The 24,369-nt window shown below is 36.1% G+C and overlaps 4 protein-coding genes and 2 non-coding genes across 25 annotated transcripts in view; 2 read left to right on the top strand and 4 right to left on the bottom strand.

Moving 5' to 3' along the window:
* Positions 1-8,446, top strand: part of eya4 (EYA transcriptional coactivator and phosphatase 4) — a 74,190-nt gene extending 65,744 nt beyond the window's left edge. For 13 of the 19 annotated variants that reach the window (XM_089124636.1, XM_089124638.1, XM_089124637.1 and 10 more), the window contains 8 exons: positions 46-129; positions 2,059-2,148; positions 2,274-2,332; positions 2,516-2,676; positions 3,555-3,669; positions 3,766-3,887; positions 5,865-5,965; positions 7,771-8,446. In XM_089124636.1, coding sequence (XP_088980762.1) covers positions 46-129; positions 2,059-2,148; positions 2,274-2,332; positions 2,516-2,676; positions 3,555-3,669; positions 3,766-3,887; positions 5,865-5,965; positions 7,771-7,851 — 813 coding nt within the window. In that variant the 3' untranslated portion in view covers positions 7,852-8,446. Of the gene's footprint in view, positions 1-45; positions 130-2,058; positions 2,149-2,273; positions 2,333-2,515; positions 2,677-3,554; positions 3,670-3,765; positions 3,888-5,864; positions 5,966-6,007; positions 6,109-7,770 lie in introns of all 19 variants that reach the window. The other 6 variants (XM_089124643.1, XM_089124648.1, XM_089124649.1 and 3 more) reach the window with 1 other exon arrangement.
* Positions 8,447-10,270: 1,824 nt separating this feature from the next.
* Positions 10,271-12,848, bottom strand: rps12 (ribosomal protein S12). Its single transcript, XM_039652943.2, has 6 exons — positions 12,742-12,848; positions 12,567-12,612; positions 11,810-11,926; positions 11,516-11,618; positions 10,699-10,800; positions 10,271-10,365 (listed from the first exon to the last, which is right to left on the bottom strand). Exons 2-6 carry the CDS (start codon positions 12,578-12,580, stop codon positions 10,303-10,305), a joined length of 399 nt encoding a protein of 132 aa, XP_039508877.1. The 5' UTR covers positions 12,581-12,612; positions 12,742-12,848; the 3' UTR covers positions 10,271-10,302.
* On the bottom strand, positions 11,690-11,774 carry LOC120463843 (small nucleolar RNA SNORD100). Its single transcript, XR_005618577.1, has one exon. It is a non-coding gene; the product is annotated as a small nucleolar RNA SNORD100 (small nucleolar RNA).
* Positions 11,999-12,072, bottom strand: LOC120463835 (small nucleolar RNA SNORD101). Its single transcript, XR_005618569.1, has one exon. It is a non-coding gene; the product is annotated as a small nucleolar RNA SNORD101 (small nucleolar RNA).
* On the top strand, positions 12,776-15,841 carry LOC120463675 (SH3 domain-binding glutamic acid-rich-like protein 3). 2 transcript variants are annotated; one of them, XM_089124635.1, is made up of 3 exons: positions 12,776-12,889; positions 13,905-14,072; positions 15,673-15,841. In XM_089124635.1, the coding sequence occupies exons 1-3, from the start codon at positions 12,839-12,841 to the stop codon at positions 15,733-15,735; spliced, it is 282 nt and encodes a 93-aa protein (XP_088980761.1). In that variant the 5' UTR covers positions 12,776-12,838; the 3' UTR covers positions 15,736-15,841. The 2 variants fall into 2 exon arrangements, with proteins under 2 accessions (XP_088980761.1, XP_039508878.1); XM_039652944.2 differs by lacking the exon at positions 12,776-12,889 and adding an exon at positions 13,385-13,576.
* A 980-nt stretch (positions 15,842-16,821) lies between these two features.
* On the bottom strand, positions 16,822-24,323 carry sh3bgrl2 (SH3 domain binding glutamate-rich protein like 2). The gene is made up of 4 exons (XM_039652867.2): positions 24,088-24,323; positions 19,458-19,643; positions 18,252-18,323; positions 16,822-18,068 (listed from the first exon to the last, which is right to left on the bottom strand). The coding sequence occupies exons 1-4, from the start codon at positions 24,130-24,132 to the stop codon at positions 18,054-18,056; spliced, it is 318 nt and encodes a 105-aa protein (XP_039508801.1). The 5' UTR covers positions 24,133-24,323; the 3' UTR covers positions 16,822-18,053.
* Between the last annotated feature and the right edge of the window lie 46 nt (positions 24,324-24,369).

The following is a 24,369-nucleotide window of genomic DNA, read 5'->3' as shown; positions in this document are numbered from 1 at the left end:
CACTGTTTGTTTACTGAGGTCAAACATGTCTGCTTGTTTTTACAGAGGGTGTTTGTTTGGGATCTAGATGAGACAATCATTGTGTTTCACTCACTCCTCACAGGCTCCTATGCGCAGAAATATGGCAAGGTGAGAGCAAACACATGTACTATGCACACATAAAACACACGCCTCCCTCAACTATAGTAACATGAAGTGTCCTCCTGCGATTCCTGATCATTCTTAGTCAGCTGACAACCTGTAAGGTTTTCTTGCTCTATAAAGCTACCTCATACACTGAAAAAACAATCATTTTACAAATAATTACAAAGAAACAGCAACCAACGCATTGAACTAAACATGACATTTTAAAGTAGAAAAATTTAATTAGTTGTAAAACGTACCCCAATAAGCTTTGAAAAATGTTTTTTTTTTTACAGTGTATATCTCCAGAATGCAATGGTAAATACATTTTGAATCTTGACCCTAAATTTTGACTCCCTCAACTGTGCGCTTCTATCATAAGCAGAGCACAGATGAACACAGAGTAATTAGATTTAGCACTGTGACGGCCAGACTCAAGGAGTGTGAAGCGTCAGACTTCTTGTGACACCTTCCCTCGCTTCTTGTCGTTCAGTTGGTGAGAAACATAGAGACAGCTGCGGCTATTCACGGCTCTGGGGCTATTTCTGCAGGCTCTGTGACGATGAAAACCCTCCGTTCTTAGGCACTCCCATCAGAGACATTGCACATGCTGTCACGCTCAAGCGCCAGCACACAAGCACACATCGATCTAGGAGTTAATCACTCCAAAGATTGTGAAATTACCAAACCTCAGAGTTCAAAAGTGGGAAAAGCAGCTCTGCGCCAGTATTTCTTGAATTGTTTATTTTGATTGAAAAAAAAAATCACCTCAATTATTTTTGAACGTATGCTTAGATTACGTTTAAACATTTTCAAACAGTTGAATCATCATTTCCAATCTCTGTCAGTTTCGCCATTAACTTTGTGTGTGTGTGTGCTTTTCTATTCTCGTTCACTGTCTCAGCCAATCACCTCTGAGCCAACAAACTCCATCACATATGATGATTTTTACAGCTGGGTGCCCTCCCCCTCTCTCGTTCTTTCACTGTGTGTGTGTGTGTGTGGGTAGTTTGAAGGGTGAGAGTGTCTGATGTTCTGAGACAAGTGTAGAATCTGTCATCATTTGATGGAAACGGAGAACATAATATTCAACGAGCAAAACGCACATGTAATTTGTTGATGTTGAGCCAAAACTGCAGAATTAGAGGGTATGTAACCTGGACTCTTAATAACTGATTTTATTGGTATTCCTCCAACAATCTGGTTAGCATTTGTTCTGTTTTTATAGATAATTTCAGTATTTTTTTTTATAAATCAATGTTGTATTTTGTATAAATATACTTCAAAAAATCATATATCTGGAAAAAACCCAAAATGATTTTTATTTTTATATACTTGCAATGTTTTTTTCTCTCCCAAAATTGGAGTGCATTTATAAGGGTTAAAATAAATTATTAAAATGATTATTAGATTATTATTTCTTCTCTCATGGATTTGTAAATGTAACTGCAGCAATTATATCATTTGTCATTTTTGCATACTGAATTGCGTTTGGTCCTCTGTCTTACATCTATTTGCATATTCATTAAAACTAATGATCTATCTTAACTTGGTCTTTTCATATATTTAATCATTTACAGTTATATCCGGCTTTACACTGACAATGGTTTAATTTGCCATTTTGATGAGTTATGCGTGTTACTGTGCATTCTGGGATTTTTTCTCTACAAAACATTCAAAGCTGCCTTAATTTTGACAAAAAAAGTAGTTTAAATTTTCCTTTAAGCAGCCTTTGCATCAGGAGTGTGTCTTTGATCCCTTAAAAATGTCCAAAAAAACAAAGAACGCACACTGAGTGTCCCGACAACAGCAAAATGGCTCCAATGCAAAATTGTCTAAAACTTTTATCTATGCTAGGTTTGTTAGTGCTGCTGCTGCCATTGTTGATGAGTTATCAAGTAAAAATGTCCTGATAGTTCATATTTAAATTCTCAGGACCCTCCTCTGGCTGTGACTCTTGGTTTAAGGATGGAGGAGATGATCTTCAATCTTGCTGATACACATCTTTTTTTTAATGATTTAGAGGTAAGTAAGCTCCTTTCCCTTTTGTCTGACTTGTTTTATCATTTTTCTTCCAATCAGTGTGTTTGTAACTCTATGGCCCCCTGCTGGTTAACTGTAGTAACTAACCACACTATGTGTTTGAACAGGAGTGTGACCAGGTGCACATTGATGACGCCTCTTCAGATGATAACGGACAGGACCTCGGGTGAGTTTAACAGCACTATTATTGAATTCTTATAACAGTACTTAAACATTGCTTTCAAATTATTCTTACATTTAAAGACACCTATTGCTTATGCAATGCCGCTGTCAGAATATGCCCTTAAATATGACTGAATATGTATTTTAATTGTACGTAAAACAAGACTGTTGTTGTTATTGTCAACAGTACTTACAGTTTTGCCACTGATGGCTTCCATGCAGCTGCAACAAGCGCAAGTCTCTGCCTAGCAACAGGTGTTAGGGGCGGAGTCGACTGGATGAGGAAGTTAGCCTTCCGGTACAGAAGAGTCAAGGAGATGTACTGCACCTACAAAAACAATGTGGGAGGTGAGATTTGATTGCAAGTACAAATATCTAAGTCATTTTTACAGGATTAATTCTACATTTCGATTGCAGTGCTATTTTTGCATTGTTTATACTGTATAATATTATAGTTTTTATTCATATTAATATTTTTTATTTTTATATTTTCAGTTTTATTTTTATTTTAGTTTTGCATGTTCGTAATTTTGTTGTGCTGTTATAATTTTTATTAGTTTTAAATGAAAATATTTCTATTTAGCTATAATTTATTTGAACTTTATTTGAAGTTATTAATCTATTTTATTTTATTTAAGCTTTCAATTAAAGAAAATATTTTTTAAATATTTTTTTTATTTTAGTTAACAATAACATCACTGCTCCAAAGGTACCAAATGGATCACACAGCTTAACTTAAAGTATTCAGCATTATGAATAATAATTCAAGCATTCAGGTAATGGCTTTTCCACCATTGTGAAATAATGCAACATCATCAGATTTTTTAAGTTGTGACAGAAAATGACCAAACCTGCAGTGATTTCACAGTCAGATTTTAAATATAGTATGTTCTGACTTTGTATGAACAAAATGCTATTTAATGTTGTAATATCTAATATCTTTATGGCCAGTGGCCACCATGTACCCATCCTCTGATGGCTACTTCCAGGAGGATAATGCACCATGTCACAAAGCTTGCATCATTTCAAATTGGTTTCTTGAACATGACAATGAGTTCACTGAATCAATGTCACATAGAATTAAGGTAGTTCTGAATGCGAAAGGGGGTCAAACACACTATTAGGTGGTATATGGTGTTCCTAATAATCCTTTAGGTGAGTGTATATTCATGCCATAAAACACTCACTAGTTATGAATGTGTGGTTTTGTTCATGATCTTTTTCAGGGTTGCTGGGGCCGGCTAAGAGAGAGGCGTGGCTCCAGCTGAGGGCAGAGGTCGAGGCTCTCACAGACTCATGGCTGACCACTGCGCTCAAGTCCCTGTCAATCATCAGCTCCAGGTCTGTCTCTTGAGCATCATCAGCCTTTACCATTAAGGACTATAGCTTACGCAGCAAAAAAACAAAACAATCTCTCTCTCTCACATGCACACACAGGAGTAACTGTGTCAACGTCTTGGTGACAACGACACAGTTAATACCTGCGCTCGCTAAGGTGCTGTTGTATAGCCTGGGCTCTGTGTTTCCCGTTGAAAACATTTACAGCGCAACCAAAATAGGTGAGTTCTGTGTTACACAGGTCCATACAGCAGACTTCACATTGGGTTCATCATGTTTTTTTCCATATTCTTTTTCTGCAGTCAGGGGTAAAGTAGAGTTCAGTGTGTGTGTGTGTGTGTGTGTGTGTGTAACATGCTTTGGCTCGCATTAAATTTATAAATCAAAACAGAACAGGATGACCTGTTCATAGCATTCCCATTCACTCTGTCTATTCATATGTAATTGATTCTGATTGGCTGATCTCTCATCATCTGCCAGCGTTAAGTTCTTCTTTCGTTCCGCTTCCTCATAAACAGCTGTCTTCATTCACAGTGGGTTTACTCCACTCTCTATTCTGAAACAGCCTATTTGAGCTGATATGTTGCTTCTGGTGATTGTGATTCCTGTGTGAATACAGAGACAACTGCTTTTCCTTTCTTGTTTTAAATTTTATCTCTGAAAAATGTGCTATTGGTTTCTCAAATAATTCCATGTCTATTTACTAAAGCTAAAATATATTACATTTAATTTAAATAAAGAAAAGAAAAAGACAGTATAAGTTCAATTTAATTTAAATGTTATTAGTACTGTTTTCACTCTTTAATTTAAAATGCTAGGATATACAAACACATGACCAATCAACAAAGCTTCAACTGTAGCCACTTAAGCTCATTGAGAATAAATAATTAACAACAAATCTTAAACGGTTACCAACCGTAATGAAACAGTTACAAACAGTTACAATTATTGATAATAGATTAAAATAAAATAAAAAATAATTCATTTAATTTAATTTAAAATATCCATAAAAGATTCAATACAAATGTAATTTGTACATTTGTTTTCTTTTTATGTTGCCATTACACAATTTAATTTCATTATTTTACGTTATTTTATTTATTTTCAAATGTTATTTAAACATTTTTGTTTATTTCCTTTTTGTTTTCTTTTTCAATTTAATTGAATTTAAAATACAAATGTTATTTATTCTGTTTTTTCATTCTATTTCATTTCCAAGTGTTATTTGTAAAAACAAAACAAACAAAAAACATATTTATTGCTAAAACATTACAGAAAGAGCTTGTGTTTCAAATCAAATCCATCATCTTCTGTGACTACACTAAAATGCTTTGCTGTCTTGTCGACCCAAAGCCTGATTCCACACAGTTACGAATCTCATGCTCACTGTCATGGTAACCGTAAGAACAAAATGTTTGTGAGGTCAGGGTTTGTCTGTGTGCAAGAAGGACTGTCGGTTTGAATCCATTCAGTTTTTTTGTTTTTTTTAAATGGGGAAAAAAGCATTCCTTTTCTTTCTGCTCTCAAATAATCAGGTACCTTAAAAAGGGATAGTTCACTTAGAAATTAAGTTTTGGTATGTTTTAGCTTACCTCAAGGGCATCCAAGATGTAGGTGTCTTTGTTTCTACTGCAGTCAAACCAATCTTGTCTTTCAGTCACATAATGCAGGTCTATGGTCACCACCTTAAAGAGCATGCACAGAGAAGTCCAAATTAAACATGATTTAAAGACTCGTAAATGTAAGTACACATTGATGGCCTAAGACACGAAACGAGCGGTTTGTGTTTGAAAACGAACAGTATTTATATCGTTTTTACCTCGTGTGGTTACAAGAGGTAAAATCAATATAAATACTGTTCATTTTCTCACACAAACTGCTCGTTTCGTGTCTTAGGCCATCAATGTGTACTTACATTTACGAGTCTTTAAATCATGTTTAATTTGGACTTCTCTGTGCATGCTCTTTAAGGTGGTGACCATAGACCTCCATTATATGACTGACAGACAACAACGGTTTGACCTAAAATAACAAAATTGAAAATACTGCGGAAACAAAGACACCTACATCTTGGATGCCCTTGAGGTAAGCTAAAACATATCAAAAATTAATTTCAAAGTGAACTATCCCTTTGTGGCTTGGTCTGTTCCGAGTGTGTGCTTGTTAGTGTGTGATAAGACTATGCCTTGTTTCCGCAGGTAAAGAGAGCTGTTTTGAACGTATAGTATCCAGGTTTGGCACTAACATAACGTATGTTGTGATTGGCGATGGGCGCGATGAGGAGCATGCAGCCAGCCAGGTAAAATCTCACCTCTGACCTCTCACCTTGTTTATGTTGCAGGCAAAGAGAGTTGCTTTGAGCGCGTAATGCAGAGGTTTGGCAGGAAGGTAGTGTATGTTGTTATTGGGGATGGTGTGGAAGAGGAGCAGGCCGCTGCCAAGGTAACGACCCCCAGGTGAACCAGAAGCAGTGTGTGACTCTCAGATTGGACTTCCTGCCTGTGTGTGCTGTAGAGCTTTAGATGAAACCGATCGGCAGCTTGTGTGCTTCATTTATTTCCTCGTCTGTAGTCATCCGCCTCTAATGTGGATGTCAGTAGCGGTTGCTTTTTTCCTCTTATCATCTGAGACTAGCTTTTCTTTCTCAGATCCCAAGCGATCTAGAACAGAGCTATTCAACTGAGGGTTCTCTAAGTTCCCAGGCATCTGATCGCATCTCATAGGACACCAGTGCTGCTAACTCTGTCTGAGATTAGATTCTGATTGTGTAGGTGCTGAACCTAAAGACCCAGTTGAATACTTTTGTTCTGTGCAGCATTTCTGAACAAAGTTTGTGCAATGATGTTCGTTTTAATGTTCACTATACTGTTCAAAAGTTTGGAGTCTGAAAGATTTAGCAAGGATGGATCAAATTGATCAAAAGTGACAGTAAAGACGGTTACAAATATTCTATTTTATTTCAAATAGACTTATTCATAAAAAACCCCTCCACAAAAATATTAAACGGAACCACCGTTTTAAACATCGATAATAAATGTTTCTTGAGCACCAGATATCAGAATGATTCCTGAAGGATCATGTGACACTGAAGACTGGAGTAATGATGCTGAAAATGCAGCGTCACAGTCACAGGGATACATTCATTTTAAAATATATGAATAGAATACAGTAATTTTATTTGATAAAAATGACAAAATCTTTCGGAGCCCAAACTTTTGAACGGTAGATTCAAGATTGTTTGCGAAAAGGATGTTTCTGTTTCGCAAGTCTTTAGCTTGTCAGGGTGAAGGATTTGTAAAGGGTTTATTTAAAGTTTTTAGTAAATAGTACAAATGGTCAAGTTTGTTTTATAAAATGAAAAATATATACAATTAGATTGTACTGAAAGCACTTCACAAAAAGGTTCAATTTGTTAACATTAATGAATTGTTAGTATGATTAACTCAGTCCCTGCCAGTATTTTTGATAAAGGTTGCCTGCCACCGCCAGCATTTTTGATCATTTTTACAAGTTTCACGGCCCCCAGAATATTTTATCGTATAAACATTTCATTCGGCAGTATTATTAATTTACATATTCATGTACTTGCATGTGGCTTGTTTCTGCTTCTTCTTCACCTGTGTTTTGGATCAGTAGATTCTGCACTCTGCCACAAGGTGTCCTAGCGCCCCCTACTGTATAACAGTAGAAAAACAGTAGAAATGTCCACCAATGGCAGGGAAAGAGTTAAAATGAAAATGTAACTAGATTAATAAATAATGTAAAATACTGTTAATTCAAAATAATATACAATATTAATAAAATGAACCTTTGTGTGAAGTGTTACGGTTTTGAATCGCTTCTAATAAAAATGTGCTTGTAAGTGCTTCACTAAACTCTTTATAAACCCTCTGTAGATAGTTGTGGACTAAGTAATGTATCAGAGACTGTTGTTGTTATTATTAATTTTTTCTATATGTGGTCTGGTTGATGGATGTCTCACCGTGTTTTCAGGAATGAAGAGAACTGTTGTGAACTATAACCAACTTTATGAATAGTCCAACTCTGTAAATGAATGTTCAGCAAAGATATTCCTTACGACTCACAGCGTGTTTGTCCCCACAGCACAACATGCCCTTCTGGCGGATATCCAGCCATTCTGACCTGCTTGCCCTCCATCAAGCACTGGAGTTCGAGTACCTGTAACACTCGACACCTGTATCATAGGCCTTTTTTTGTACAACTATTTAAGAACAAGAGTACACTGCAATCTCTTTTTATGTTGTTGTTGTTGTCTTTTTGATTATTTTTAAGAAAACTCTGGCTTTTAAGATAATTCTGCACTGTCTTAAGAAGACTAGGACAGACTAGTATGAGGGAAAATGGGATTATAATGGTCAAACCAGGCTTGTAAAGAGCTTACTAAGGTCTTACGTCACACACACTGCATTTCATTTCATGAGGTGAGTTCTTCCAGGGTTGAGGTGAACCCTTGAAAGCGCATATATCCACACTCATCTACAGGAGCGTAGACTTCATCTCCACTTAAACAAGCAGCGCTGTACTCCAACAAGGAGCATTTAGAATAGACACACAACTCATGTAAATTATTTTACAGGAACTAGATTAAACACTAAAGGACGCTGTGTTTCCACATGGTATTGTTTTGATTTTGTCTGGGTTTTTTTGTAAGTTTTTGACAAAAAAAAGTCTGTGTATAATTTGTTGTGCCTTATAAGATGTTTCGTGTGTCAGTTTTTATTTTGAGAATGTATGTAGATAAACGAAAAATGTAAACAATGAGATTTTCTTGAGTTCTCTATTTTCTAAATGTTAAAAAACAAACAAACATATAATCTGCTGTTATTACTGGTGCCTCTGAAGGAAAGACAATCCAAAGATTTTTTTTTTTTAATGTGAGGAAACATTTGTATTTTGATTCAAATCATGACAGATGGAAAGAAAAGGAAAATAAAAGTCAAGCATCAGAAAAAAAGCTTTAATAGGTTTGGATAATTTTTAGTTGTTTTAACTTTAGCATCTTGCTGTAGTTTCATCCTGATGAATAGACTATGCTGGTTGCATAGTGCTGAGGTGTCTGATTCAGGTAATGCAAGTCCCAACTACACTATTTTTCAATGTAATAAAAAAAACTTTTCGAAAAGCATGTTCACTTTAACTGAATGACAGACATTTGTACTATTTTTAAGCCAAGCAATTTGGAATTTTTCTATTTTTGTTATAGGTTAAAGTATTTCAATATTCTTTTTAGGAGCATGCAATTTTTTTCACACATTTCAAGAGATTTTCAGATGTCCTCTTGATTGGAACTGAAGAGATGCTGTATTAAACGGTAAAAACACAGTATGTGTAAACTATCAAATATATTCAAGATATTATACAGCTTCAATTATTTAAATTGAGTTTGTTTCCGTTCAACCAGCAGAAAAGAACTTCATAGAAGTTGAATGTCATGCGTCTTTGATTTCGGGATGTGAGTGGCTCCATCAAAATCTCTACAACCAGTGAAGGTACAACTCATGGGAACCCAACCCAGACTATTAGCTGACAGTTCTTAAGTTAAAAATAGACCAATTTTGCTCAGCTCTTAGAAACTTACATTGCTCTTTTTCTCCAAATCAACCTGGTTTGGGGGTAACATAGACCTCTACTCGTTAAAGTTAAATTATATCTCAAAAGCAGTTTTATATTCATTCTTGTTATTTTAGACCTAATGCATTAATTAATAGGATGACATTTTTGGGTCCTGAGACTACCACATAAGATAAGTAAATTTTTACAATTTAAACCACTATCATGTTAACCCTAAAACCGTATTCTGGACAAATGTGGTAAAAATAGTTGATTTATTTCTAAAAAATACTTCCCTTGATCTGAGTGGTACAAGACTTGGCTACTTTTCCTAAGTTTACCTCCTGAACACACATTTTTTTTTTTTTTACTCAATTCTACAATGTTAAGCGGGTGAAAAAAAAACCCTCCTTAATCTTGTATTTGGGTCAAAAAATGGGCACCCATAGAAATGAATGGGAAAAATTGTAATTTAAAGCATTTTAAAATAAGCCATAATAAGACACCAGGTGGCAAAGTCACTTCACCTTTAGGTTTTAACTCTAAGAACTAATTTGAATAATTTAATGTAGTTAAAAATAAATAAAACATAAAAATAACCATAATTTACATAGAAAATATGGTACTTTTTGAAGTAAATAAATTCAAAAATACCCCCAAAATAATAAAAAAAAAACACCATAAATGATATACAAAACAATATCAAAGACAGTGATATAACATTTATAATAAATAAAAACTAGGATCACACCCACGTCCTCTGTACCCACAATCACAGGATTAAGGGCTATAAAGTGAATACGGTTTGAGGGCTTCAACCAGCATAACAAAAAGTCTATGAATAACTTTGCCAACCCTAATGCTCACAAACCAAATGAGATCAGAAGCCCTGATTTTACCTTGGTGTTTGAATTTCACTCCGTTTAAACTTCTACGAACAAATTAGGTTTTCAGATAAACCACACATTTTAATTTGGGTAATTTGCATGATTTGTTACAATTCCCAAGTCATTTAAAGAACACACCAACAAAATTCAGTTTCCAAAAGATGTTTTATTTGGCGCCTTATTTCTTGGATTTGAAGTACTCCTCAATGACGTCCTTAGCCTGGGACTCTTTGCCGTAGTCCTGCAGACAGACACGTGAAAACATTAGATACTTTAAACATGAACACATCAGAAAAACGCAATAAATTAAAGTAAACAAAACTCCCAGTTATCCAGTAAATTAAGCACTTGTTGCCCTTCTAGGGGACCTCGAGAGTCAAAACAGGACCATGAGGCTCGTGTTCAGGCGTTCAATCTTGCCAAGACATTTTTTTTTAAAAACAGACACAGGGCACAGAGAGCCAGTATCTGGACTCGACCTGGCTTAAACACCCTGAATTTGAAGCCCAACGAACAGAATGCATCATAAGATTAAAAAAAAGTGAAGTAAATTAAACAGATTCTAGATACAAACCTTGATGACTACACAGCTGCAGCCCACCACCTTGCGGGGTTTGCCCTCTCTGTCGATCTTGCATAAACCGACCCACTCACCGAGCTTCTTATTGTCATCAACCTATGGAAGAGGACACAGAGACAGTTATATTTTGCTACTACACACCTTTAAGCAGCAATTCAGACATTTTAATTCACATCAGGATTATGGGCGCAAATAAGAAGTTGTTGGCAATATCCAAGAGCACACTTTACAAAACAAAACAATTCAAAGAGGGTCCTTGCTCTGGCCCCAATTTAGATTTTTAATGAGCAATAAAAAGAAATTAGATCATTTTCTGAAGGGGAACATGAGTGATGCCTGCAACAAAAGGCTTTAGTTAATTGCAACCGTTAGGATGTTCTGGGTGGTCCATTTCAAAAGAGCCCAATGCCAAAGCTCAGTTCTCACTTTCAATGAAAGCATATGAGGCTTCTTTACCAGTTTTATAGACCACCAGGACATTGGGTTTCAATTCTGGAGACCCATAGCACAGTACATTTTGAATATCTCTTATTGTAAAGCCCAATTTATACTTTTGTTCCATGCCCTGACATGCACTTCTCCAAAATGTAACATCGCGTCAATTCAACACAGACAGCAAGCGCTGCGATTGGTCTCCTAGAACCCCTCCCTCGGGTTTCAAATTCAGGTGTAATTGCACGTTAACATGGACAAAGACTTAACGTGTAGTCTACAGCATAGAGGTGATAAATCACTTTCAATTACGTGAGCTAATGCTTAAATTCTGACTCAATTAACCAATAATAATGTATTGCTCTTATAGCGTTCCCACCTTGATGAGGTTGATTTGATGCTCGGCACAGAGAGCCTCCACCAGCTTGACATACATGGGCTCGTCACAGTTGGCTGCCAGGACGCAAAGATGAGCCTGGCGCCTGTGAAAAGAACAAAGAAAGACCATGATGACCTTTCAATCTCCTCCAACAGGTATGAACGACACGTCAACAGTATCTCAGACAGAAATTGGGTAACGAATGGCAGTTGTCCTCAGAGACTTCAGAAGAGGGAGCCAAATTATCATCATAGACACAAAGCAACATCTTAAAGATTTTAAGTTACTTCTTACTTGTCGAGGGCCTTGGCGGCCTCACGAATACCGCGGGCCAGACCGTCGTGGATGAGTGCGGTCTTCAGCACTTCAGGCAGAGCGGTGTTGACATCCATCACACCTCCGGCACTGATGCTGTGAAACATACAATAGATTGTTAGGGTGTAAAGAGTCAGGCGTGTGCACGCGTGTGTTTAACGACCTGCGGCTTCTCAGAATGAAGTCTCACTCATAATTAGAGTGAAGGGGTATCCGACTAAAGATTGAAAGTTCATCATAGCCGAGGTCACCCTATACAGTTACTACCGGTACTAGGGAGTAATTTAACACAGGGACCAACATGGAGTTGATTTAGAGGTTACAGGCGTGTGTGTCAGTCACATATAAACAAACGCATTAAACATGCACATAACTTACTTATTAGCGTGGCACAAAAAATGCATTTAGATACGAGGGCCAATATTTACGGTTTAAATAACGTGAATTGGACTTAAGATATCCCGTTAACAATTTATATTAAGCCAATCCTCGCAACTAAATCAATGCGTCAACAAAAAAAACTAACGAAACTCACGTGTGGGCTTTCATTGTACTACGCAGCTTATTCTGTTATTATTCAACGGAATAAGGGCGCACGGCTTTGAAACATGAGGGCAAGTAAACACTAGGATTAATAGTAACAGGTATTCAATATTTTCTCTATAAAAATTAAACTACATACTAGAAGTGTGGATGCATCAGTACTAAATAGCGCAGTGAGAACACTATCACTCACCCTTCCTCGGCCATTGTAGATTAGCGATGGATGAAAGGATAGATTTCTGAAATAAAGGCATAATACGATCGATATATTAATATCCATTCCTTCCGATACATCTTTGATCACTTTAAAGACAGGATGTCAAGTATTTTAGACCGATTCAGTCAGAGATTACAAAAGTTCGCCCTACCTTCCCTCTGACTGCGGGTAAAGAGGACGTCATAACGTCGACAACACTGTTTTAAGCACAAAAGGCCCCAACCGACGGTGTCCATCTCACTGCCTGCATGGAGGAGAACCACGCCGAGCCACGCGGAAATCTTTTTGTGGCTTTCAGGGTAGAGTTTTCTTGTTCTATTTCAGAATTGTTTGTTGATATTTTTTATGTAGCAAATATATTGATCTATATTATTAAACGCAATTTTAATACTTAAATGCTTAAATGCGATAGCATAGACACCTTAATCCACCACTAGGGTGCGTTATGTACACGGTATATAATATGCGCCTCATTTTTTTTTTTTTTTATATGTATACAGTATATATTTATATATTACACTTAAAACACACTTAAAATGTATACATTTTCTAGACCTCTGAGCCATTTTTTTCAACTGCTTCCAACTAGTGTCTGGATGATTTTAATGCATGTGGTAAAACCACGTAATTTACTGGTTGGGCGCACTGTAATTAATGTACTGTGTAATCTCGGTGGAGAAAAAAGAGAGAATAATCCCAAATCCCCTCAAGCAAGTTAAGGCATGCCACACTCATATATTTTATGGTGTGTAACGTTTAGGTGTGTAGGAGTGGAAGAAGTTCTTGTGGTAGGTGGGGCAGTCAGGTGAACTGTCAAAACTTGCTTTCCTGGTCCTTGAGTTGGCTGAGTTTACTGTTTTTAAACGCTCACACAGCTTACTGAAATACTTCAGCCGCCACTTCTATTTTCAACAAACCTTTTGATTTGATCTTTTTAAAAGATGTCTGTCACGGTGTATTTCAGCAGTGTTAGTGGCTCTAGAGAGGTGTGTATCTGTTTGTTTTTGTGCCTTCTCTGACTGTTTGAAACTAAACGTGCTGAACTTGTCTGTTTTATGTATTATATGTTTGATGTCTTTATGTTAAATGACATCAGTGAAGAAGTTGTCTCTACAGTGATACAAATGTGTCCTCTGGATTATGTGAAGCATTTGTATGCGTGTGCGTTTGCTGAAGGATAAAACATCTCCTAGGTGCTGAAGAACATGAAGATTTTAAGTTAAAAACAGATAGGGGACAGTTAATTTCTTGTCACATGTCTGTCTTAAGAAAGTGTGTTGTCAAAGGTACATAGTTTTCCATCTGTTTCTTCAGGTAAAGCAACATCAGACTGAGATTTTCCAGTTCCTGGATTCCAAGAGGATCAAGTACCGTGCTTTGGACATCACAACAAGCACTGATGTGAAGGAGGAGATGAGGAAGAAAGTGGGAAACCCGTCTGCGATGCCGCCTCAGGTCTTTAATGGGGACAAATACTGTGGGGTGAGTCTCATTTTGCTATCTTGTTTTTAAAACTGGCCTGTAAATTAAAGGACAGAAAGTAAACCGCATCAAACCAACCTCAAGGGAAATGGTCAATTGATTTGATTTTATGACCAGCTTTAGACGGTCACCACACTTCTGCTCCCATCTACTACACTTTCACAGCAGCGATTCCTTTTAAACAGTCTGAAGCAATTTATCATTATTTATTTCTTATAGTTTGCAGAAGTGTTATATTAGACCAGCTTTATGTTATCTTTAAAAATGACAACTGATGTCATGATAAAAATCAATTCATATTTTAATTTGCATTCATATTTTCATTTTAATACCATTACAATCATTCAGATGAATGTTTAGAAAGAAAATATTTTCATTGGAAAAATGATTTTGCATTACACATCAATCTATCAAATAATGTGACTAAGTTCAGTATGCATGAGTTTGTCTGTTAATTATATCAGTTTTAAGTCATGGAAACACAAATATTTCCAGTAAGTGGGAGATACAAAACAAGTTTTTGTAGTGTATGTTAAGGAATTAATTTTTTGTTGCACAAACAACACTTAAAACAAAAGCCTTTGCATATAGACACATGAGACCTGTCAGGCTCGTTCACGTTCTTCTAAATAAAAACACACCCTTAAGAACACTCCCATCGACTATACATGTTTCCATTGCTTGAAGTGCACCAGTGTTTTTTTGTGCCGGCCTCCTGCCGGCCAGGGGAACATCTTGACATTCTCTTATGATGCTCAGAACAGCGCATGCCGCTCACAAATGAGTAAATAAGCACACAACTCAGATTCCAGACATGCACTGTGTCTGGGTGTACTGAGCATTAGTGAGGCGTTCATCTTTCAATGGCACATTTTTATTTGTGAAAACCATTAAAGGGTCATTTCACCTCTGGAAAGAAATTATTTTTGAATTTGGAGCTTTCTAGACTGAGAAAAGCCAGAAAATGTGGATGAAATACAACAATTCCCAGAATGCACTTGCTTCGCTGCCCTAGGAGGCCACGCCTACAGAGTGCAGTAGTTAAACAACAGTCTAGGCTAATGTTACTAGTGAGTCTCCGTGATGAGTCTGCCTGAAAATTGGTTTCGAGATCACCCAAAATGTCAGGGATTCGGCTTTTGTGTTCAACAGTCGCCATTCGTCATGTTTACATGTTTACCCAATGTTAAAACGCACATCAGCTGATCACTGTTTTAGCGTTCATGTAAACATTACATTCAGATCCCCCAATCAGAATGAATTCAGTTAGATTGAAACAAAAGCTGTGCATGTAAACAATGCATGGCGACTGCAGAAAGCAAAAGCTGAATCCCAGACATCGACGGCCGGAAATGTCCGGGAAAAAGAGGACGGTGACCCCTAAAGTTACACTTTATTTTTGCGTCATTATAGGAGGAAGTGAAAAAAGTAAATGGCAGATTTCTCTCGTCTCAGGGAAAAATGAGAGAGTGTTGCATGACCATTCAGTAGTATAACTGGGTTTCTAACAATGGAGAGCTTAATGCAAATGGGTGGAGTGTCCCTTTAAAAATTAAATTTTATAAATATAAATAAGCATATTCTGTTTTTGTGTTCATAGGACTATCAGAAGTTTTTTGATGCAGTGGAGGATGGGAAACCAGAGCTATTCTTCAAACTCTGAGCTACTATAGGCACACTGCACTAAATCCTTGCATTTTTAAGAGATTTTATATGTTAAGGAAATACGTATTTTGCACCATTAAATAAAAAAAAAGATTTTCTATCAAGTGTATCTTTACTTAATGTTGTATATAAAAGTGTATCTCGTCACATTTTGGAGTAAAGATGAACAACTTCCCTATTTGTCCACTAGGAAGCAGTGTTAAATCTTTCATTATATAATTCAGTGGCCATGCGTTTTTCCTCTTAATTATATAAATAGTAAGTCAACACAGATTGGACATGTAAATGCAGTTTATTCTGGGAGGGAATAGTTTAATCTAAACTTTATCTTAAATGATCTTTATATATAATTATCTATGCATATTTAATTATTTTGAGATCAAGCAATATTGTTGTTTGAACACTGTATCCATTGTTAATACTATTCAACTCATTTGTAGCAAACATCTGTATCTATTTATAGAGGAAACATATTTTCTCACGCTCCCTACATCAACCGCTTATACTAGCTAAAGCAAAACTGACACATTCAAAGGCATGCTGGGATATCTTGAGTGTTACAGTAGTATTTTAAAGGTTATGCAGTCCACCCTTATTAAACAATAGCTTATAAAAGCATTTGAACAATTAATCCAGGACAAAACTCATTATGCAAAACAATTGATTTTAATTAAAAATAAAATAATTAGTTAACACATTACAATAAGGTTCATTAGTTAACATTAGTTAGCATGAACTAATAATGAACTGCACTTTTAATCTTTGTTAATGTTAATTTCGACATTTACTTATACTTTATTAAAATGCTTGTTAACATTAGTCAATGCACTGTGAACTAACAATGAACAGCTTTATTTTTAAGATAAACAAATACCATAACAAATCTATTGCTCGTGGTTAGTTCATGTTAGTTAATACATTAACTAATGTTAATTAATAAACCTTATAGTGAAGTGTTACCATAATTAAAAAAAATAAAATAAACAATTTGTTTTAAATTTAGAATGGCACTTTGTTTGACATTTTTGAAATGTCAAAGTGCATTTTGGGGCCACTGTGCTGAGAAACACAAGAAAACATCAGGTTTTGAATATAGGCTACTTTATTACAAATTAGATTCATTTAGGTTATGAAAGTAAACAACAGTAACAGTATATATAAAGGAATACCAGAATGTGTGTGTATACATAAGACAAAATGGGCATAAAACGTAATTGTGTCCTGAGAATGGTGTGTGTATGTCTGCGTAAACATAAATGCAGAGTGCTCATTCATGTGGAATCATTTAATGACAGGGTGGGAGGAGCAGAGCAAGAAGTGAACATCATAATGAATAGTAAATGAAAATGCAGAGAAGTAGGTATGGGAAAGTGTCTGTATTTTGTTTTGGGGGGTTTCGGAGGAGAATGGCGGTAGTTTGCCCAAGCGAGTTCCACAAAAACAAGTAAACCAATGTTCTCCCCAGCACTGTATGATATAGGGGAATATATAAACTACATGAACGGGTGAGCTGATAGTTGAGGCATCACAGTGTTATACATGCTACTACACCCCTGAGAAGAAAAACACACATTATCAGACAATTAAAGAGGAAAGACTTGGATAACCTCAAACAAGACATGAGTTCTTTTTTTCCACCTGAAGGAACAAAAGTCTAGGAATGAGATCTGAAATTCGGATAATAAATCATAAAGTATTCAAATACTGATTCAGGAACAGTTTTACTCAGAGAAGCCCTGAAAAGCCATTGCAGGGCATGGAAACACTGAGCTCAGATCAGTACTGTTACACTGAGATCTTAATGCAGGTCAGGATTCTATTTCCTGTTTTGGCTTCTGGTCTGAAATTCTTTTCACAAACAGATCAAAGTCTATGGAAAAGAAAACATTTTACCGGATTCTTTTGTTGTATCCCTACATTTCCTTTTGGCCATCTGTCTGAGCTCCTTAACAAAGAACGACCACTTGTACATGCAACCTTGCACACTTGTGATGTCTTACACACACACAAAGTCCACTTCCATCCTTATATCCAATTTAAAAAAGAAAAATAGGCTTTTCATGCAACACGTACAACAAATGAAACCAAACATGACTTATAAATAATTAATTAGGCCATAGAAAACATTTGTAACCACCCCGTGTATGTGTTTGAACAGAGAAGTTTCTTAGGAATAGCTGGGCCGGAGGGCAGCAAGTGTTTTGGCAGAATGCATTGTTGGCAGTGAGGGCTTCAGACCAGGGGACAAGAGTTACATCAGAGGAGAAAGAGGCAAAACCACAGCGTTTCAGTCTATGGAAATGTCAATGACATGGTTCAGGATTCAGAGTCCTGCAGAGAACAGAATTTAATTCAATTAGATGTTAATATAGCCAGTAATCTCATGAACTATATGACGTACAAAAAAAATCACCCTAATAATCAGTATGTTGTCTGGCTGTCCAAAAAGGATGTTTAATTTTTTTTTTACTGGACAGTGAATTGATTTAAAGACAGGTGGAAGTGTGTTTGTACCTTTACAGAGGGCACACGGAGGAATGAGAACACTGTGTTCGTCTCTTTAGACTGGAAAAAATCTTCATAATCCTGAAAAATAATCCAAAGATAAGAGTAGAGTTGAGTTTAAAGCACTATTTGTCTTTAAAATTGGATATCTGCAAAACATCAAACTAAACCTACTAATTCAGATTATATAAACTATGGCATTAAACATCCATTAACATTTTCTTAATATGAAGAGTTCAGATGCAAAAGCCTCTAAATGCCATTTGAAATTTTCTTCTTTAATGATGATTTTTATCAAACTTGGATATTTAAGTTCAGTAATTTCACCTAAATAACAATTAATTGGTAATTATCATTGCCATTTAAGTGAAATCACTGAACTTAAATATACAAGCTTGATAAAAATGATCATTTTAGAAGAAAATTTCAAATGGCACTTAGAGGCTTTTGCATCTGAACTCTTCATATATTCCTTTTAAAATAAATAACAATAGCTCTAAATGTAAAACCTATTAGAAGTGTCAAATGTGTCTTGCCCTCTACTTGACAGTTAATCACTGTGACATGTTGTGAAGGTGTTCTGATTGGCTAAAAGAGGTGCTGGGGGCGGGGTCTGAGAGTAATCAGGATTATTGTGAGATTAGATCATTTGGGCACTCAGCGAAATCCAGCCATTACTGTCATGAGTCATTCACAAAATATACAAACCTTACCTTAACTCGAGCATTGAGTGATGAATCATTTCTAATTTAAGATTCAATCTCATAAACATCTTTCTGATACTTCAGCCATGTATGGCAAGAGAGTCACGGTGACATATTACACTACAAATCGAATTAATAAATAGAGTAAAGTGTGTTTTGCCTGCAAAATCTGTCCTTTGTAACAATTAGTACCCTTTTTTCACTACCTTATATAAGACGTCTCATGCTTTAATGTGATTGGCTAGTGAAAACACAATAAATACTACACTTGAATGTAACTGGCTGAAAAAAGAGAGCAGTGCTGCACGGTTTAAACCATGGATTTTTGTTAACTCGTATTGATTTTTAATAAACATCCAAACAAACCAACCCAATGTGCTCATTGGCCAGACTGAGAGCTTATCATTGAGAGAAATTACTTTAGCAAATCCCTGAGACATTTTACTAAGCCAATTAATACCATATTAATTAAGGTCTGTAGTATATTGATGAAGATATGAGGCGGACTCACGCCACAGTAGTCATCTCCATTGAAGATCTGAGGGGGGAGAGGATTGCCCTCTTTAGGTCGTTTCTCCTCAGGAATGTTCCGGTACATCCAGAACCTCTGATCTTCCAGCATAGTGATGTCAACCTCCTCAAAGCTGATCCGGTTGGCCTCCAAAAATCCCACGATGGCTTGCTGGTGTTTTTTCACCTGAGGAAACACACAGTGAAGTTCTTCGGTCAATGATGATCTGAGGTAGCTCTGTCATTAAGATAATTAGGGCTACTCACAAATTAGAACTTGAGTATGAGCATGTGTGAGTATTTGTGCATTTGCATGAATATTAATTTGAGTAATTATTTATTCAAAATTGGGAAATGGTGTAAATTTGCGAGTTACTATAATGCTTAACTTATCACATTATTTGACACATTTAAGTCTGGTTGTGTGTCATGCAAAACACATTTTAATAAAGTTAAATTTAAATGTGATATTATTTCTTTAATTTATTCATTTGAATATTAGCCATTTAGCATTTTTATATTCATCACCAATAAATTGGTCTATTAATGACCATTTTTGGACTGATCATCCTCATACTTGTCAGTTTACACTTACAGTATAGTTATATATTTCCGTGTGCATACATGCTCATTTGTCTATTCTAAAAAGACACACATGGACATTCCCATTAGCCAGATGTAGGAGGAGAGTATTGATCCACAAAGAGGGATTCATTTGAAAGTAAATGGAAAACAGACTGCTGAAATGTACACACCTTGAAAATATTTTCCATAAAACATTTAAAGCGAATCAAATCACAGAAAACAATGAAAGACTTTGTGTGTGTCATTGTGCTTGTTGTGAGTGTCCTTTTGTGTGATTTAATTATATATATATATATATATATATATATACACATACATATGTATGTTCTTTGTCTGGAATCTAGTTAGGTTCTGAATCCTCTCCATTAACATTAAATAAATATTTTGTCCTTATCTTACTCACCTGTCTGTCACCCTCTCCACTCACTAACTGCCTTTATACAATGTTTAAAAACTCATTCCAGTGCAATTAAGCCAAGAAAAGTAGACTTTCCAAAGTATAAACATGTTTTTTTTTAAATTCCTAGCACTCATATTTAATGAGTGTATTAAGAATCGGCACACAGAAATGAAAAAAAACCCATTGCTTTTTAAAAAATAAGAATATTTTAAAAATAACCTTCATTATAACACAGTAGACTTGAATTGATGCATCAGTTTAAAATGTAAAAAGCAATAAAACTGAAAAGTATAACCGTTTCAGCGCAGCCAGTGGAAACGCCCCCAGTGTTTGAGAACAGAGATAACTGCTCATTGTTTCAAGATTTTGATAGCTTATTTAATCTACTTGCTGCCTTTTTTTAAATTCAAATTTGACTAGGTGGCTAATAACACATTTTTTGGTGTGACAATCTCAGAACACACACTTAATTTTGACTTTACAGGGACTTTAACCAGGTAGTTGCGTTTCGGCTTGACGATTACTAACGACATTCAAAGAAAAGCAACATTTAAAACAAAACAAACAGACGTCGCTGCACGTCGCTACTCACGCAGCGCCATCTTGCTTCCATTTTCAGGGAGCAAGACGTGTACAGTGTTATTTCAAAGCTAGCTTGCTATTGTTAGCCTGTCAGAAATTGCCTACCCTACCTTTAAGATAATGGCTTAGCTATATGTAATCCCTTAGCTGATGGTATATACATTATCCCTAACCTGTAAAAACTTTTTTTTTACAAGATAATTAACTAATATTTTTGACTTGAATGAAACTAGTTAATTTAGCTTACCTTTATTCAGTTACCGATTTTCATTGCTCACTAGGCACATTTTCAATCTGAGCACCTAACTATATGAGAGGCCTAATTTCAACAGCTGTATGAGAGGGAGTGACTTACAAAAACACACACATACACACCATAGTTTGGCAGTATCAAAGTGTGCAGTCCAGAGAGAGACTTTTTGGATGTTTTCTCATTGTGGAGGAGGACAGATGGAGTACAAAAAGTTCCCTGTCTTACCTCGCCTTGCCTTCCCTATCTTTGTCTCTTTCTCTGCTGACTTTGCAGGCCGTGTTGCTGGGCACCACATGCAGAGCTGTTTAGATTAATTTTGTTGCTAAACACACACCTCTGCACATAGAAAGCACAAAATGATGCATTGATAAAGCGAAACAAAAATCTCTCACACATACACTGTAAAAAAATCATGATTTGTTATCATAATCAACTTAGATAATTTATGTGGTTCAGATAACATAATATTTTGAGTTTCTGATTATTAAATCATTGTATTAACTCAATTTTTCAATTTCAATAAACTTAAAGTAGTTTTAAGGCAAGGTTACTTCATATTTTTAAGTTAAGCCAATAATATTTTTTCATTGTACACATAAAGAAAAATAAAGAAAAGCTCTCTATTAAGCCCTGTCTGTTTTTTTTTAAACTCTATACAACTCTCCAGCTCTGATAAACAGAGACAATAGCAGCTCTAGCCTTGTGTCAACCCAGCACAGTCACACAATGCAGCTATTGATTTATCCACAAAACAAAAGACTGAAGACTAGACATTTGCTGTCCATATGATTTATTTTAAGAACTCCACTTCTCTTTCTGCCACAGTGTGTTTTGTAAATGCTGTCTCTATATATATATATATATATATATATATATATATATATATATATATATCATATATATATCAATGAGCTGAATGCAATCTTACCACTCAGATTTTCTTAACACACTTACTGAGCCTATATCACTGTTGAATCCATCAAACCACTAAGCTTAGCTGACTGAAATTCACTCAGTGAGTGCTCTAAGTATGCTTCGCATGCATATGCAAACCGCAATGGTTGAAGGTGGAGGATTGTAACGAGTGGAAAAGGTTAGTCAGGGGTATGACCTTTATAATCCCCTTCTGACTAAAGCTTATGAGAGCTAATGTGAATCAGGGTGTGTGTATGTGTAGCTAAACGTGAAAAAAGTACTTCTCAAAATTTGCTGTCATTTAAACTGTGCAGAACGGAAATCCTCTTTAGCTACAGATTGGTTTCATCAACCATCACTTACTTCACACAAACATCCTTTTGACACAAAACATATGTTGTGTAACAAACACAAGTAATCTTAGTGAACAAACACACACACACACACATCAGTATTTCACTTTTCTTTTCTAATCTTGATCTCATTTTGTTTGCCTTCTACAGAAGAGAGAGAGCGTGAAAGAGATGTTTGCCTATATGAGAGCAGAGTGTGCTGAGAACATGGAGACTTAAAAATAGCTCTTTTTGGGTAAACAATCCGGATCTTGTAGAAATAAGGAGATAGCGGAAATCAGTGCATAACTCATTTAGGCTATTACCTCATTCTGGCACTACTAGGTTACAGTGTTGACAGTGCTAGCTTATCTGTCTGCGCCGCGGACATCCAAAAACACACGCTTCATCTCCATATCAGAGCTGTCAAATACACAGTGAGTCATTATACAAACATCATTGGATAAACATCAAACAGCAAATGAATGACAGGAAAAGACGAATAAAATTGCACTTCCTTCCTCCCAATCTCTGTTCAGAGACTGCGATCTCCTCATTTAAAGAACTAAAAATCAATGTCACTGGATCAACCAGCTAAAAGGCTGACATTTAATCCCTACACTGCTGAATGAATCAGGATATTCCTCATGCTTTCCCTGCAGGCTGCACAACAGAGCGATTAAAACCGAGCTGATCTGCACGCCATGTGATTGTGGCTTTGGAGTTGGCAGTGGGTTGGTTTTTTACTGTAAACATGAGCTTTGTCCAATCTCTCCTTTATGACTGCATGGTTTCAGTCAGTGTGCCGAGGTGGACAATAGCTTTGGATTATCTCCAAAAAACATAAACCACATCTTATAACCATTAGATAGATTGAAAAACAATTGAAATCGTTGCTAAACATATAGATCGGAATTGAGCTTGACACTGATTATGTAATGAAATCCATTTCAGATTCATAGCAGCTTAAGTAATGTCTATCCAGAATGTTCTGCACTGTGTGGCTTGAAAACAGGCACAACTAGCTTTCAGTTATAAAGTGGACTTTAATGGTGTTCACTTGACAACAATAAAATACAAAAATGTACCAAAGTGTAACAGCATGTTTTAAGAGAACCATGTTATGCACGTGAATAACTACGTTCCATGGTTTATGTAATTACTGTGGTAATGCCATTTGACTTAACTACTGTACCCAGGTGTCACCTGCAAGAGAGGGTGGGTTTCCCATGATGGGTTAAGTTCATAAAGTCAGCGGGGCTTACTTGAAAATTAACATTAAAAAAAATATGTTGTTGTTGTTGACATGCATATATAACTCATGTGCACACAAAAACCGTAATGAGTGCCATAAATGTATCACAGCAGCAAAGTTATTCATTTAAATTTGTAATATATTCTTACAACTGTCATGCATTATCTATTTTTAATAATTATTATATGGAATAGATTAGAAAAACTGATCGCAGAATAAAAATTAACGGTTGTTTGACATTATTCCTAGCAGCCAGTTTTACAACCTGCAACTCTTAAATGCGCGATGTAGCCTAAACATGTTACTCACCGCGACAGACCCGGACGAAGAGGCGATATACACTCTGATGACCATCCTAATCCTCACTTGCCCTCTCGAAAAAGAATGAAGGCTGGTTAATGTTCTCTCGTTCTATAGACTTTGGATCTGCGGTTGCGTCAACTTCACCCTTTGAAATTAAAGTGTGCGCGCGCGCCCAGTGTGTTATAATAAAGCCGCTCGCGCTCCATCAGTGCACTTCACTCCACCGTCGAGAGCGCAGCGCTCAGCTCCAGCCAGCTCAACAAGGGAATCATGGGAAATGTAGTTTTA

The sequence above is a fragment of the Pimephales promelas genome, chromosome 20, assembly GCF_988280905.1.
Source record: "Pimephales promelas chromosome 20, fPimPro1.hap1.1, whole genome shotgun sequence".
Classification (NCBI taxonomy): Eukaryota; Metazoa; Chordata; class Actinopteri; order Cypriniformes; family Leuciscidae; genus Pimephales; species Pimephales promelas.
This window is presented reverse-complemented; position numbering and strand designations above follow the sequence as displayed.

Coding starts and splice junctions, on each gene's coding strand:
- rps12 (XM_039652943.2), bottom strand. Junction 11,619..11,809: donor GCCGCCAAGGCCCTCGACAA/GTAAGAAGTAAC, acceptor TTCTTTTCACAG/GCGCCAGGCTCATCTTTGCG. Junction 10,366..10,698: donor GCAGCTGTGTAGTCATCAAG/GTTTGTATCTAG, acceptor GTCTGTCTGCAG/GACTACGGCAAAGAGTCCCA.
- LOC120463675 (XM_089124635.1), top strand. CDS start 12,839: ATGGAGGAGAACCACGCCGAGCCACGCGGAAATCTTTTTGTGGCTTTC. Junction 12,890..13,904: donor ATCTTTTTGTGGCTTTCAGG/GTAGAGTTTTCT, acceptor CTGTTTCTTCAG/GTAAAGCAACATCAGACTGA. Junction 14,073..15,672: donor ATGGGGACAAATACTGTGGG/GTGAGTCTCATT, acceptor TTGTGTTCATAG/GACTATCAGAAGTTTTTTGA.
- sh3bgrl2 (XM_039652867.2), bottom strand. CDS start 24,132: ATGGTCATCAGAGTGTATATCGCCTCTTCGTCCGGGTCTGTCGCG. Junction 19,644..24,087: donor CTTCGTCCGGGTCTGTCGCG/GTGAGTAACATG, acceptor GTGTTTCCTCAG/GTGAAAAAACACCAGCAAGC. Junction 18,324..19,457: donor ATGGAGATGACTACTGTGGC/GTGAGTCCGCCT, acceptor ATTATTTTTCAG/GATTATGAAGATTTTTTCCA.